Source organism: Halichoeres trimaculatus, unplaced genomic scaffold, assembly GCF_033239565.1.
Source record: "Halichoeres trimaculatus isolate MK-OKI-2021-1 unplaced genomic scaffold, fHalTri1.1 fHalTri1_scaffold_19, whole genome shotgun sequence".
Taxonomy (NCBI): Eukaryota; Metazoa; Chordata; class Actinopteri; order Labriformes; family Labridae; genus Halichoeres; species Halichoeres trimaculatus.
The window spans coordinates 23,132,156-23,147,681 of record NW_027437197.1 but is presented as its reverse complement, the minus strand read 5'-3'; the positions used below and the strand labels follow the sequence as shown (position 1 = coordinate 23,147,681).

Here is a 15,526-nt window from a genome sequence, read left to right as displayed (position 1 = left end):
TTCTTGATTGCTGCTGTAACTTCAGTTTCATTGTACTTGTTACAATAACAATAAAGTTCTATTCTATTCTATTCTATTCTATTCTATTCTATTCTATTCTATTCTATTCTATTCTATTCTATTCTATTCTGAATTGAAGCTATTCCCCCTTAAATCCCCCATCAGCAGCTGCAGTGTTCATTGGAAAGCTGCAGTTAGCTGGCTGAGATACAAAGTTAAGAAATAAAAGTCTTCAAAGAATCGTAATCGTTCCCTAAGAGGTAAGAGTTCAGTGCCAGCGCCACACTTTTCCTCCTTCGTCTGTTAATCAAACAGGAAGATTACGCAGATCCAGTTACTTGGATTTGATTATTCTGTGCCAGACGTCGCATCGGTGCGAGTGTACAATCAGTTCATGCCTAGCCTGAGAAGACATGAAGCCTGATTACTCCTGATTAGAAGCAGTGTTCTCACTTCTTATCCTGGGCTATTTGTAGGGTTTTCCGTCTGCTGATTGGTTGAAAAGAATCTAAGGACAAGGCATGCTCTGGACTCAGGGTCGAGTTCCGAGGACAATTATGAACAAGTCCAGAATGAGGACTTTTAGCCCAGATTATGACAATCACTTGTAGTTACTCAGATAAAAGGATCAAAAGAGATCAGGATGTTATGATAGGTTCTCCTATCTAACAGGAGCTCCAGACAAGATGGTGAGAACTATAATTAACATATTCTGTGATATGAAGTGATCCTCAAAGTCTGTGCAAAGTTCAAACCAGAACGAGCACTTTTTGGATGAAACACCACTGAAGCACCACTTGCTGTATCAAATGCCTCAACTTCACACCGATCTTTAACTCATTAGCTGCCAGACATTTTTGGAGCATTTTGAACGATCTTCCAAGACCCAAATTATATTGTTTTCGAAGACCATGCAAACAGCAAAACTACCTAAGAAGAGTAGTCTCTCTTCTTTAATGTCTGTCTTCCTGTTTTTGATCCAAAAAACAGACAAAACATACTTTTTTGGATCACATTCATCTCGGCGCTCCATCCTTTGACCCTCTCATGATCTCCGTGACTCTTTCTCTCTGAACTTCTGCAACACATCCTCAGTTAGAGCATGAGCTGCCTGAACTTTTCTGACTTGCAGCATCTCACTGTGTCTCTGTCTCCTCACATCTTCTCCTCATATCCATGCTGAGCTCTCATCTAAAGAGCACACCGCTCTCACCCACAGTAGTTTACGAGCAGGATTTTGACTGACAAGCTCTGTCAGACCTCGCCTGAAAAACATAATTTACTTCTGTCGACTCAGTAAATAGTTGTAATCGAATAGACATTGTAGACGTCACTGGCAGTGAATCAGCTAAAATGTGTATGAAATGTCTTTGCCTGTTCCATCACAGTTCATAAAGTTTCTTTCTACACATGTTCTACCTCTAACAAGGCCAACAGCCACTCAGTTTTTTTCTTGGGGTGGACCATTGGATTTCCAACCTTTTTGGCACATCTCTCTGGTCAGTCCCTCCAGGAATTAACTCAAATCAATCAATGTCCATGAAATCAGGCTGACCCTGCAGTTATGTCCAGTCAACCAAATGTATTTGTAATTTAAACCAATCATAACAGTTTTACGCACTCCCTCAAGTTTCACCAGTTGTAGCAGTCATTCCCCCTGTGAAACCTGCTTCCTTCTTTATGAAGTTGCAGACGTATCTGACAAAAATACCTCACGTTTACCAACAAATATTGCAGCTAAGGATTGCAAGGCAATTTCCCAATGTTCTGCATTAAACGGTTTGCACACTGCAAAAGTCGTGGTGGAACACAAACTCAACTCAACTTTTATGTAAAGTACTTTAAAAACAACCACAGCTGAAACAAAGTGTTGTACATAAAAGATGGTGCAGACATAAATAAGTCAACGAATGAAACAAAGAAATGAATAAACAAAGGTGCAGGTACAGAAATATTATTTCTTTGTTCTTAAGAACAGTTTAAGAACAATAAAAACGATTATGAAAAACTAAAGACAAACCATAAAGCACTAGAACAAGAGCTTGGTTAAAATCCAAGGAATAAAAATGGGTTGTAAGACTTTTTTCAAAAAAATGAACAAACAAAAAATCATCTAATGACAAACACTTTTCCACCACAAAACACAAGAGGAGAATGACTGTAGAGAGGAAAACACACGAGACAGATCGCAGAGACAGGGGCCGTATGTGGTATGCCTGAAACAAATGGTGTGCGTGCATGCCTGCACATGTGCATGGGTGCATGTGCCGGTTGTGTGTGGGTGTGTGTACATATATTGATGATACACATTTCTAAAAGTTGCCGCAAGATCAGTCTTTTTTATCAACAATCTCGGAAAAAGTCTGCAAAATCCTGCTCGGACTGTTTAGCCCAACTCTATGCACTAATATGAACTCCACGGACATTTTGCTTTTTCGTTATCAGCTCGTTACTTACTCTGAGGAAGGTGAGGTCCCGACTGCGGTCAATGCTTGTGATCTCCAGGTTCCCCATGACGACTTCACAGCTCTCGTAGTACTTCCTCAGGGTGCGGTACTGCTGCTCCAGGTCTGACAATGTGCTCAGCTTGTTCTCTGTACCAGCACATACTAGAAAAAAGAGGAGACATTTTCCATTTATTGAACCAACCAAGGCACTAAAATGAATGACAATATTAATGACTTCGATAAGATTTTGTCATTTCAGATAAATATCAAAAACTAACATCAATTAAGGCAGTCACATTCAAAATTTTCCTGTGAGTATTTTAAATTATTAAAAGATTTTCTTACAGAAAAAATATTTGAAGTTTCTGTATCCTTTGTAAAACACTGCGCAAACATGAGTCCATGGTCATGGACTGCCTGGCTGACCCAGTCATGTTAGTCTAAGAAGTCACTGGACCCTGCTGCACCCTCACTCCACCTCACATCACCCCTCGGGGCACACCGAGCACAGGGAGGCTCTTTAGCAGCTAGCTGGGCTGCTCACTTGACAAGTAATTAAACAGACCCATTCCTGCCCATCACACACCTTGCCCCCCTTACATGACGACATGTACCATCTGCACAATAAGCTGTTGCTGGCTGCCCTAGCATGACAACACACACACACACTCACACACACACAAATGAAGTTCCACCGACAAAGCTAATAAATCTTAATCCTGTGTACAGAGTAAAGCATAAAACAAGAAAGCCACTGGGATATCCCCATGTTGGATTTGTTAAACTAGACGCAGCCATGTTTCTATGGAGGGTGCTGCTTGAGAGGAGCTAGCAAATAGCAGATTTGTCCCCATAGCTGATCCATTAACTGGTAAAGTTGCTAGTTAACCAGTTAAATTCCCACAGAATGAGCTTCTGGTTGTGATGGTTGTAGATCAGTGTTGTTACTATGTACAGTTAATGATTAATATGCTAGCTAGCTTGAAACTTGCTCCAATAATGGAGATACTGGTAAACCACACAAAGCACATAAGCAAAAAAACTTGCAGGCTTGTAATCATGGTTGTTGTCTCTTCTATAGACACAGGCTTAAGATAATCATGCCTGTAAAAATATTAGGGTTGTGACTTTAAAGAGGGGGTATTGGGCGTTTTTGGCCTAATATGGTCCCTGTGGTACACCCATAGAAGCTGTCTTGATTAAATAAACCCATATATCCCTTAAACTGTTGTTTCAGAATATCCTCATTGTAGCCTTGGTGAAGTTCTTCTTCTTTTTTTTTATTTGCTGTTGTCTCTTTAAAAATCCACAAACCCCCTTCCCCATGATAGGCCAGACACCACTGAGCAGCTTACGGACAAATTCAGGGATTTCTACAACATATGTATATGTAAGGTTTCAAACACCTTTATTTAGTTAGTAGGAACATCCAGAATTGTTCATTTCTATCCATGTTTAACAAATTGGAAAATTAATACCCCCTCTTTAAAGTTGAAGCAACTTTCAGCTTATGCTGATTTGGTGCCCCCTGTGGTCAAAGATGTTCACTTGTAGATAAACAAATCATTCTGTCAGCAGGGCTAGGTATCATATGCGAAACATTTTGTGTTATTAAAACAGTCAAATGAATCTCTAATTGATGGTATTTGCCGTTAAAAACGAAAAGAAAGTGCTAGAAATATTGTTTGGCATTGTTAATCTGGCTATTAATGGTTTGGATCTCTTCCAGAGCATACATAAGCATAATTGCTAATGTGTATTGGTTTTATTTCCTGTCAAAAGTTACACATAGGAGCCTTTTCATAGTGCTTAATGGGTATTGATTCAGTTTGGAGACAGCCCCAAGTGGCCACTTTTGGAACTACAGTATTCTGGCAAATCAGAGTTAGCGTAATTCTCCTGCCATGTGGTCTTGAGACAAAATGGAATCAAACAGCATTTAGTATATCTTAAGGCTGACCAAAAACAGTTGCTTGCATCTCAGGCTGTGGTTTTATACATATGATCTGTAACAGCATACATCCTGTCATGTGTTGTGTGAAAAACCAAAATGACAGGCATTGTCCTGATGTTGACACTGACGTCTGTCCCTCTGAAGTGTAACATTTTAGTGTCATTTCCGCAGCCATTTCAGTGTGGTTTCTCCACCTGCACCCCCCTGATGACAGGCGAGCCATCAGCGTGACAGCGGAGTGACGGGCCCTTCCCTTACTCATGTCACACTGTCACCCATGAGCTGTTACCTCTCTCTTAACACCTCCATCCTGAAAGATCTTCACTGGCGCATTGCAATTCAATCCAGGATCCTATAGACTATAGCATGCTTTGTTTTTTTATTATACCATATATTCCCCTCAGTCCAACCTGGATGTTTGCATTCAACCCTCTCGGCTAGCAATAAACAAGGCCAAACTCATTTACCCTTTATCTCTGCACAGATATTCACTGGTGGAATCTTTCAATTCTATTTTCTTTTCACTCGCCATCATTACTCCACAGATACATATGGGAAAGAGGAGGATTTAGCCCCGTGGCAGTGCAGGCTTGTAAAGATGAATGGGATTGTGTTTTAACACTTCCACATCTAAGCTGATATTAGATAAGTGGAGCTACTCCTGCTGTGGTTCAGGACAATACCCCATACGAGCTGCTGGTGATTAGCTAGGTTGCATAGCCTAACGCGCTGCTCAGGAATGATATATGGCAGACCTGGGTGTTTTCAATAACAGTTAGCGTGGGCTGGAGGGCAGCGCGGCGGAGGGTTGAGGGGGGTCATAAAGTGAAGATAGGTGTAATAAACTGTTATTGCACCCTTGGGGCAGGGCACACAGATCAGATGGAAGGGGCATTGTGGCATGTGATGTCTGATGAAATTTACTATTCTATTCCCATTTGCTTCTTCATATGACTTCACTAAGCCCTCTGCCTTTTGGAAACTGTCTGCTGCTTTGTGAGGTCTATATATTATTTTACCGTGTGTAAGCTCTAATAAAACATTATAAATTCCTATAGCTCTGCATGAGCCTGAGATTGAGACGACTGCCAAGTGAACCACGACAGAACCATCTGTGCTGTGTGCAACATGCATAGAGGACATGGGAAGCGTTGGTTTAGTGCAAAGCTCGGTGATCCTGCATGTGTGTGCACCAACATAGGCAGGCAGTAAGTTTAAGGCCTTAGGATGCATTTCCTCCTTTCACTTTTGGATGTTTATGTGCTCAATATGTTGCACCTAAGCCTGGATATCACTGTCCCCATTGCACAAAAGCACATTTCTGGCCTCAGCAGTGCGACACAAACTGGACGTCTGTTTTTAAATACTGCTGTAAACCACAAAAGCACATGAATCCCAATGCTGTTTTAAAGGTTTTAAAGGCTTTTCTAGTAAAGAGACTTATCTCTGTTTGATGGATTTCATTCCCCGGCACAATTAGAGCTGAAATGCAAATGCAATTCAGTGTCTCTCTTCCTTACATTTAGTGTATTTGCCTTTGTGAGCAAATTGATTTAATTTGCTTGCAGGGAATTTCTTCTCAGAAGTGATAGATTAGGACAAAGAATAATCATTATTCAGGGTTTCCCGATACATGCAATCATTTAGAAGATTACAAACAGATGGATGGGGATGTAAATATGTCTAAATGTTTATGGTGAAGGCAGGATTTAGTTTTGTTGATTATGTTAAATAAGAAAAATGAAGTAGAGTTATAAATAAAGACAGAAAAACAAAGTATCCTAAGTATCCATTTCCTATAAGCAAAAAAAAATAGTCTCCATCTCTCTGTCCTCCATCCATCTTTCCAAGTCACAAACTTTTCTGCGGGATAGATGGGTCGCTGGTTGCTTTCAAATGGCATGCAGCCCCCATGTGTCTCCAAAAGACAACCAGCAGACAAGAGCAGAATGCATTCATCACTGTCTGTGACACAATCACACTGCCCCAGTCAGCTATAGACAGAATGTAAAGACTGAGTTATTTATGTCAAACAAAACAAAACAAAAAAACAAAGAGACTGCAAAAAGTCCAAAAAGGCCTCGAGCCGCATTCCCATCAATTCTAATTTCATAAACACCCTCATCAGGATTACACAGGCGCTGTGGTTTCTGCTCCTCAGCCAATTCATTTCATAGGTAGTGCACACAACAACTTCATCAATAGTGCCTTGTGTGATTATTGAATGCCTATAAAGCTGGCGAGTCTCCGAGGTTTATAGGCTTCTGTCAGGGAAGCCAGCAAAAGGTCATCCCAATAGCCAGTAACTGACTGAATTAAATAAAGTTGCAAATGTCACTTCCATTAGTAAACATTGTCAATAGCTGAGCTTAGCTAACGTGCCTTGAATAATCACCAGCACCTTGGAGAAGTTGCTCCCAAACTCTTCATTTTCTATCACATGTGCTGGATATTAAGCACCACATCTGAGGTCAGTGTTGTCCTTTGTCCCCTAATGTCCCCCACATGAGTGCTGCTGGCAAAGTATGAGTTACAAGCCAGTGCCTCTGATGCTAATCATGGCCCAGATTATAGTCCATCTGCCAAGCGGCTTAATAAGCATCAGAAACAATAACTAAATGACTGTTTCGTGATGGCGGCACAGTCCAGTAACGCCAACCTCTTGCTGCCCTACGAGCTTTGGTCCCCTACCAATGATGCTGTTGCTGTCTCCATATGGTCGACCATAAATTAGCATTCATGTCCTCTGTGGTAAACACAGCCCCAACACCATGTGTGAGGGTTTGACATCAGATTGCCTGCAGCTACCAGAGTGTGCACCTCATAGAACATGACCTGCACTGCATTTATCATCTGAATTACAAACCTGACCAGTGAGCAGATCCAAGAGGAGATGTGCACACTTGATGGCACACAAACACAACAATGCATTTCTGGTCGATGTAAATTCTAGAGTGTTTATATTCAGAAACTTAAAGATACCACTATGTTTTTGTTTTTTGTTTTTCTAAAAAAAACCCCAAACAAATAAAAAAAAGGTGTCAGGGTATAATTAAAGCTCCTGTGAAGAATTTTTAATGGTTCACAAAACAGACTTAAATTAGTGGTGTCGCCTCTATATGACCCAAAAATTCACAAGAAAAAATAGAGTGAAGAAAAGTATTTGTTTTGTTCACCATTAATCTTGAAAGTCTTGTTTGCACTTATCATCACAAAGGGCCTTGAGTGTCAGTTTCAATCTGGCTTACAAGGAACCAAAAAACCCCTCACAGTAGCTTTAAGTAGATAACCAATATGATCTTAGCCTTCTGCTGTCTACCAGATTTGCTGCCAAGCTACTATTGTTATATATTTTTCAAAACCAGAAATGAGGAAATGTCAAACAAAATAGAATAAAATAATAGGAACATGATTAAGTTGTGAAAGAATACAGGATAAAACTACTTTTTTTTTCTAATCTATCTATTTCTAGATTAAAAAGGGAAAAAGAAATCTTTGAAGACTTTATTGAAGGGATTTCTGACAAGTAAATAAAAAAAAAATCTCATTTAAAAATATTGCAATTCAAAAAATAAAGTCTTAATTGCTTGTAACAAGGGAAAAATATCCAGTATGAGATGAAAAATATACTTTTTCAGATTCTTGAATCTAAATAACATCATTACTTCTTTTTTGCTCTTTACAACCAGCCCTTGTCTTAAAATATTACATTTTTTTCTGGCCAAATGTGACACATGCAAAGACATTTCTTACTTTGAATTTAATGAAAAACTTGCTAAATTTAACTTTTTTAAGTGTCATATAGCTCAATCCTAATGTCCACACCCATGAGCTTTGATGGTGTCAAACAGGTAGTGTGTGAGTGCTTGAGATTGAGCAGAAGAAGAAGAGCATTGTGTGACATGGCAATAGTTTTATCCCAGGATGTGCAATATATATGATCTGACCTGTAAACATGCTGTCTCCAAACTCTTGGTTTTCATCACAAATCTGCAAAAAATACTCCAAAAATGCGGTGGAATACACTTGCTCACCCCAATACTTGTAAACCATCAGCGTGAATTTGTATCCAGTGTTTATGAGTAAACAAATTAGCAAAAGCCAGAGAGACTGTAATGTGAATTCTTATTAAAAAAAAGAAAAGAAAAAAACAGCTGAAGTAACGATAAATGACTGTTACTATTAAATTTAAAAAACTAATTCATGCTTGCTTTATTTCTACTTTTAGGACGTCATCCAGTAGTAACAGTAGTAATAACAGCTCGCTTTAAATATTCAAACTCTAAAAAAACACGTGTTAATTTTTTCTTGAGACTATGCCTGGTGATACTGTACAAATTAAATTCATTTGTTGCCTGGAGTAAAATAAAAGGAGGAAGTGGAAGTTTTGAGCAACTGATGGTACACTGACATTTGCTCCGTGTGTGTGTGTGATGCTAATGGTTACCGTAGCTGCTAAAGGAGCTAATTAACCTCCAAATAGAATAATGCAGCACACTTTACACATCCATAAATATATGAGTATGAAATATGTATTCATGCCTCATTATTTGTTGTGGTCCATTTGCAAATAGAAGTTTTTATGGTTTCATTTTACATCTTGAACACTCCTTATTTTCCTATTGCACGATCCAAGGAGTCCCCATAAATGTCAGCGTCTGGAAACTTAAAGAACTGCTCAGACCTGGGCTTTAAAAGTATGAAGACTGCCCATTTATTCTCTCTCACAATGAGCTCTCTGTGTCTCTGTAGGATTTAAACTTTTCTCCGGACAGGAAAAAATCCATCCATGTCACAGGGGAGTGATTGGCTGACACTGACACAAACCTCATTACCCTGAATCCTCTGGCTGCTGCTTCTTTGCTGAAAGCTGTGCTGACAGAACGGCTCCTGAAAAACCTTTTAAGGCTCCACACTGACCGGTATCAATGCTTTGGGCCTGTGTGCCTTTTTTCTTTTACAGTCTGAAAAAGCTTTTTGTACAGGACCCTATGAAGTGATACCTTCATAAAATCAATAAAAGAAAGTGAAACATGAAATAGACAAGTAACAAACCGCAGACTAAATTTCAAACTACATGTGGTAAGGAAGGAAAAAAAATATACACCGTGTCAAACTTGTATTCCAACTTGTTTTCCTTGTTTTTATGGTCCTAATACACTCTGAATGTACCCATATCAGCCCTGAACTTTGTCTTTCAGGATACAACTGCATTGCTCTTTAGAAAACATTCTGGTCGGCTAATTACTTCAAAAAAAATAATGGGTTACAGAAAATGAGACCAATACCCTTTTTTATTTATTTGTTTTGCAAATGGCCTGTGAAACATGTTTATTTTTTATGTTATATTTGCTTTTTTTGGCTTGGTGTGTATATATATCAATGAATTATAACAGTAACCAAGGGCTGGCAGCAGGAATGTGTATTTCTAAGCTGTTGATCATTAAATGCTTACTGAAAAAACACAGTGATGAGAGAAACAGTTTGAATAGTTTTGTTGAGAGCTGCAGAAGCTGAGATGAATGAATGAAAGAAAGCGTTAATTCTAACATTTCTGCAGCTTTCCTGCTCACCCCTTTTTTGTTAGCTTTTCATATCCCTTTGATGCTGGTTCTTTGGCATTATTTTCATCATCTGATTAGTATAGACTTAAGTAAGTAAGTGTTAACAATTAGAGTGTTTTAGCTCAGTTTGTCTTAAAGGCATGCCCACTGTATTAGAGGCCTCCTTAGTCCACGTATTCATTACCTCCACCAAGGAGGTTATGTTTTTGGGAGAGTTTGTCTGTGAACAATATAACTCAAAACGTAATGAACAGATCTTAATGAAATTTTCAGAAAATGTTAAAAATGATACAAGGAAGAAGTGATTAAATTTTGGAGCTGATCCACAACACTGTCAGGATCCAGGACTTTTTTTCTTTATCCTTGTGAGATAGGGCTGTTTTCACCATATGTGTATATAACTCCACCATAAATGGTTGGATTGCTTTGCAAAAGAATACAAGACAAGGTCACCATAATTTCTGACAGATGTTAAAGTACGATCCAGATCCTGACAACATTCTGGATACTAAGATCTGGAATGAAAAATCTGTACCAGGTCATCATAATTTTCAACACTGTCAGGAAACAAATTATCGAACAAACCTGCAACTAACACCAAATTGTAGCAGACAGTCTGTGTGAAGTTTAACATTGTTCTAGTCTTGGTCATTGACATGTAAGACGGTGTGTCTTATCTTTTTCTCTCACTCTCTGTGTCAACTAATCTTCTAAATATTATTACTCTTTTTGATGGAAATAGTTGGTCGAACATCAGTCTTTTTCAGGCAAATATTTCAAGTTTTAAATAAATTAAAATGCTGCTTTAGGTGGGCTTTACACGAGTACAAATTTCTATGACTCTGGTAAAATAAACTATTGATCCGGTGATATTGACACACGGAGACGCGTATTTGTCCATGACTCCGCATCTTTTTTGAAAAAAAGGTCTGCAGGTGGATATCTGTGTATTCGTCTTCATGCCGTATTCGGTATAAACAGACCGGAAAGTCCGGAAAAGACGGTGACCTCATAGCACCCCTCCTACTCCCCGCCCCCAACCCACGTTGTCACACACAACAACAATGGCGGCAGGCGAACTGATTCTGATATTGTTCCAGCAGCTACAAATATTGCTTCGACTATTATGTCAACATTTTCTCAGAGAGCATGAACAACACCAGCTACGGCAACAACAACAAGTGCTCATGCAGAGACACAGCATGCTACGCGTGCATGAGCACTTGTTGACGTGGAATCTGCCTCGGAGCATAACCAGACAGGCAACCGGACGACAGTTTTGTGTTGTCATGTAAATGCTCAAGCCTATGTACAATATGATGTGTAAACAGCGATACATGTTTTGATGCTGACGCCAAGACGATACGGGGCCATTCTCGTGTGAAGAGGGCCTTGGTTCTAATCAAGTAGCCAGCATAATGTGCTGTGAACGTTCTTCATTAGAGTCCTGCTCATGCTGGACTCACACTTGATCTAGTACATGGATGCATTGCTTACATATCTGATCTGGAGGGTCTTGACCTGCACAATGTGTCATGCAGCTGGAACGCAACAAAGCAAAGCATGAGCTGATGCACTGACCTAAAGAGGAGATGGATCTGGAGTAATCTGGCCCTCAACCTGCCTGGGTTCTAATTAGTATGGCTGCCTGTTCACTATACATCAATATGCATCAGGGATTCCCAAAGTGTGGTGCACGACCTAAGTGTAATAGCAGCTTAGCACCATTATTTATTGAATTTGTATCAATAAATAGATAAATACATTCATACTTAAATAAATAATTGAAACACTTTTTAATGGGTGCTTACAGTTTAAATTGTTGAATGTTGAATTTTTGTCACATAGTAATGACTGCTATTCATCGCTTAGTGACTGTACTTGACTTGCAGATACAGTATTGTCATCATTATATTGTTACTCTGTTATTCTCTCCACCACTTCTAATGTCAGAGACTATTGGACTCATTATTGTACATTCTGTTCTGAGTTAACAGTAGCTTATTTTGTTAAACGTAATACCGTTTATGTTGCTTTAAAGACTAGGCCTTTTTTATGTTTCAGGCATTAGGGTTGTGACAGCAAAGTCAGGAGGTTAAAGGGGATGTGCAGCCCAAAACATTTGGAAACCATTGCTATACATTATTTCTTACATATGTGCTTCAATCTGAATCTAAAACTGTCACAGCTACAAAGGAAAACGGAACTCCTAACATTATATACTCTTTAAAAAAGATAGTTTCTGAATCACATGAGTAAAAATAAAAGTCAGAATTTCTGTTAAGGACAGCCAAACAGTAAAACTGTCCCTATCTTGATTTCCAAGGACATGGAGAGAACTATGCGATTTTTAAATTATACTGCATTAGGCTTCTTTTGTTCATCAAATAACAACTTATGACAAGCGTCTCTGAGTATAAGTACACCAGCAGCTGGCACCTGACCTTTATACAAGAAAAAACATCTACTGCCATGAGGAAAGATCAACCAGGTCAAGTCGATTGCTTGCAATAACATAAACTAATTTATAGTGCATTCAAACACTAAATAGCATTTGAAGCACGGCCATCATTTCCTCCAGAGCTCTAATTATCAGAGTGGAGGGAGGAGGTTTCCTCAGGCACGGGAATCAGCTCCTGCTCCAGCTAGGAGCAAAGGAGCCAATGAGGGCCAGTGCTCTCAGGTTCAGCCACAAACACCACTGTGTGGCTTCAGAGCGTGGTTTTAGGGTGAGTGGATGGATAATGGAAGAGTCCTTTTAGCCTCCTCTTTGACGGCCTCTCAAAAAGCGCGTGTGCAGCAGGTTCAGGCTTGTTGAGCAGAGAGGACTTGTTGACCCTCTTGCCCCGACACCTGTATTCTCTCCTCTGCTTCTGCTGCTGCTGTGTCGTGTCATCAGGACCCATTCTGGGAAGGGTCCCTGATTCAGTGTGAGATGTCAGTTTGCTCTCTTGCGTCAACAGTTTGAATTGAGAGAGCTTTTACCTCTCAGATGAGTTTGGAGTAGCGATCACTGCTGACTTTGGTTGGATTGCTGAGAGTGCAAGATTGGTTTAAGAAACTAAAGAGCAGCGTGACATCAGTAAAAACAACATATTTTCTTCATGATTACCACAAGACTTTGGAATGTTATTCTTGATTTTTAACTTATTTACCTGAAAGTTCTTTGAGCTTTTGTTAAAGCAGTGGTCCCTGTCACTGATTGTATTTTTCTTTTTGAACAAACACTTTTGTGGTTTGGACCACTTTGGGAGATTGCACTATAACAAAGGACAAAAAACATCACCCACTGAGATCTGGAGCCATATTCAGAAAGCTTTCCACGGCATTAAAATGCTCCTACTGTCAGAAATCTAAGAAAGTCCTTGACTCTTGGCTCTTTCCATGAATTCCTCTTTGACGTTAGATTTCTAAAAACTTAAAGTTATTCTGAAAGTATCTATAAGCCCTCAAGGTAGATCCTATTGTGTATAAATGTTAGGAGGAATAAGAGTTTCTCAAGCAGAGGAGAAAATCACAGGGAGATGGTGAAACAGAAGAAATGTTCTGACACTTAGGGACAAATTTGATTGTACAGTGACAACAAACTTAGCACAAAAGTGATGATGCCGTCCCTTGACAGTGTGTGACCAGGCTGGTGAAAAGCCGTGTTTCCACCAAGCGGTCCGGTTTAGATCAGTATGCTTTGGTTGGATTGGTAAAGCCTGGTCCTGTCTACGATTTCACAGTCTACCATGTCGTTCTTGGTAGGCGGGTGAGCCGGATGTCGATAGCTGAATCAGTTATGTATTAGCGTGGCACCAAAGCAGTGCAACTCAGTGTACTTCAAAAATAAATCAAGCAATGAAGAAAAAATCTAACACATCAACAAAGTGCAATGATAGAAGATGTCCAGCGATTCGTCTTCTTTGTGATTTCCACATGGCTCTTTGTTACAGAGCACAATCAGGCTTTTTTTCAGAGAAGGCTCCATGAGAATTACAGCCGCTGTTGGGCGGTTATTATTCAAACCAATGAACGGACTACAGTGTTTTTAGCGCCACCTTCTGGGAATGGATCGGTTTAGTCGGGCACCCCAACGGACAGATCCCAAAAGGTGGGACAGTTCTTCTTGGTTATTTGGGGATCTGTCTCAAGATTAATCAATGGAAATGCCACAAAATATGTGTCATACCTAGGTGAACCAAACCGCTTGGTGGAAACCAATAGACGTCAATCATCCAAGCAAAAAGAAGATGCAATGGGCATAATGAGCTGTTTTTGCATTGGCAAGAAAAAAATGGCAATTTTTTAATTGGTTCAACCCACACACTCATCTCTGCTGCTCCTCCCACAAATGCATGTTCCTTACACATGTTGAACCATAAAGACCACAAACAAACAGGCCTCCATGAGGATATGCATACAACAACTTTGCATACAACTCTGTTTGAAGCAAAGATGATCCTTGTGAAGGATGGCTACAGGGAAACTAGAGAGTGCAGAGCGACAGTAACAAGGTGTAAAAAGTGATGAAAAACCATAATTAGTGGGTTCATATTTATCATGAGACACCTGTGACATAACAGCTAGAGTCTCTCCCCCTCTCTGGCCATATACTGCACAGGTGGGCAGAAACGCAACAAGCTTATTGATCCTGGATGGTAGTTATATATGGGCTGAGAAAGCTGGCTTTTCTACCCAGATATAGTCTGTGTAAGAGAAGCTGCTTCAGCTCTCAGCATGGAGCTTGAGTGGGCTTGTTTCCAACTTTTCCTATGCTACAGACTTTCAGAGTAAAGCTTATGGTAAATCACACTAAAATAACACTGTACTCATAATTAGACAACGACTAACAAGACTGTATGATGAGGCTGATCCATTTCACTCACTTCCCTCCCACCTGGAACCCATTTAGCAGCCCATTTGCATCCCATCTAAAGTTCAGGAAGTTCATTCCCCAAAGAGGAGGTGGAGCTTGTAAGAGTCTAATAAAGTGCCAAATTAGGGCCTCTCTTTTACAAAGTTAGTCTCCTCATGGGCAAACAGTGCCAAGGCCACCAAGGAACCTATAGAATAACCCATTTGGGATCAGTATTTTCAGCACACATCTAAGCCTTCTTCTTTTTCTTCTTCATTTTTTTTTTTTTTTGTATCAGCCAGTGACAACCCATTAAATCAACAGGATTGACCAAGCCTCTGCACGGGGCAACCCGGACCCGTAGTTTAAATTGCGGAAACTATTTTAGGAGCTGTCTCTTTTCACACTGTCGTATCAATTCTGAAGAGATTCTGAAGACAAGGAAAACCACATTGGAAAAGACTAAAATATTATCAAGTGGTTTTGTCTTATTTTTAGTAGAAAATGTCTTTTTGGACTTAATATGAACCACATTCACTTGACCGGTCCAGAAAAATATCTTTTTTTCTTTTTTTTTTTTTTTTTTTTTTTTTTTAACAGACAAAAGAGAGGTCTGAATTGCTCGTATCAATTAAAAAAAAAAAAAAAAAAAAAAAGTATCTACCAATGGAACAAGAGAAAAGTTACTTGTATAAAGACAAGACATTAGTCTAGTTTTAGG

At 39.6% G+C, this 15,526-nt stretch overlaps 1 protein-coding gene across 2 annotated transcripts in view; it reads right to left on the bottom strand.

Moving 5' to 3' along the window:
- Positions 1–15,526, bottom strand: part of erbb4b (erb-b2 receptor tyrosine kinase 4b) — a 525,535-nt gene that overhangs the window by 279,489 nt on the left and 230,520 nt on the right. For both annotated transcript variants that reach the window (XM_074694273.1, XM_074694274.1), the window contains exon 2: positions 2,458–2,609. In XM_074694273.1, coding sequence (XP_074550374.1) covers positions 2,458–2,609 — 152 coding nt within the window. The remainder of the gene's footprint in view (positions 1–2,457; positions 2,610–15,526) is intronic.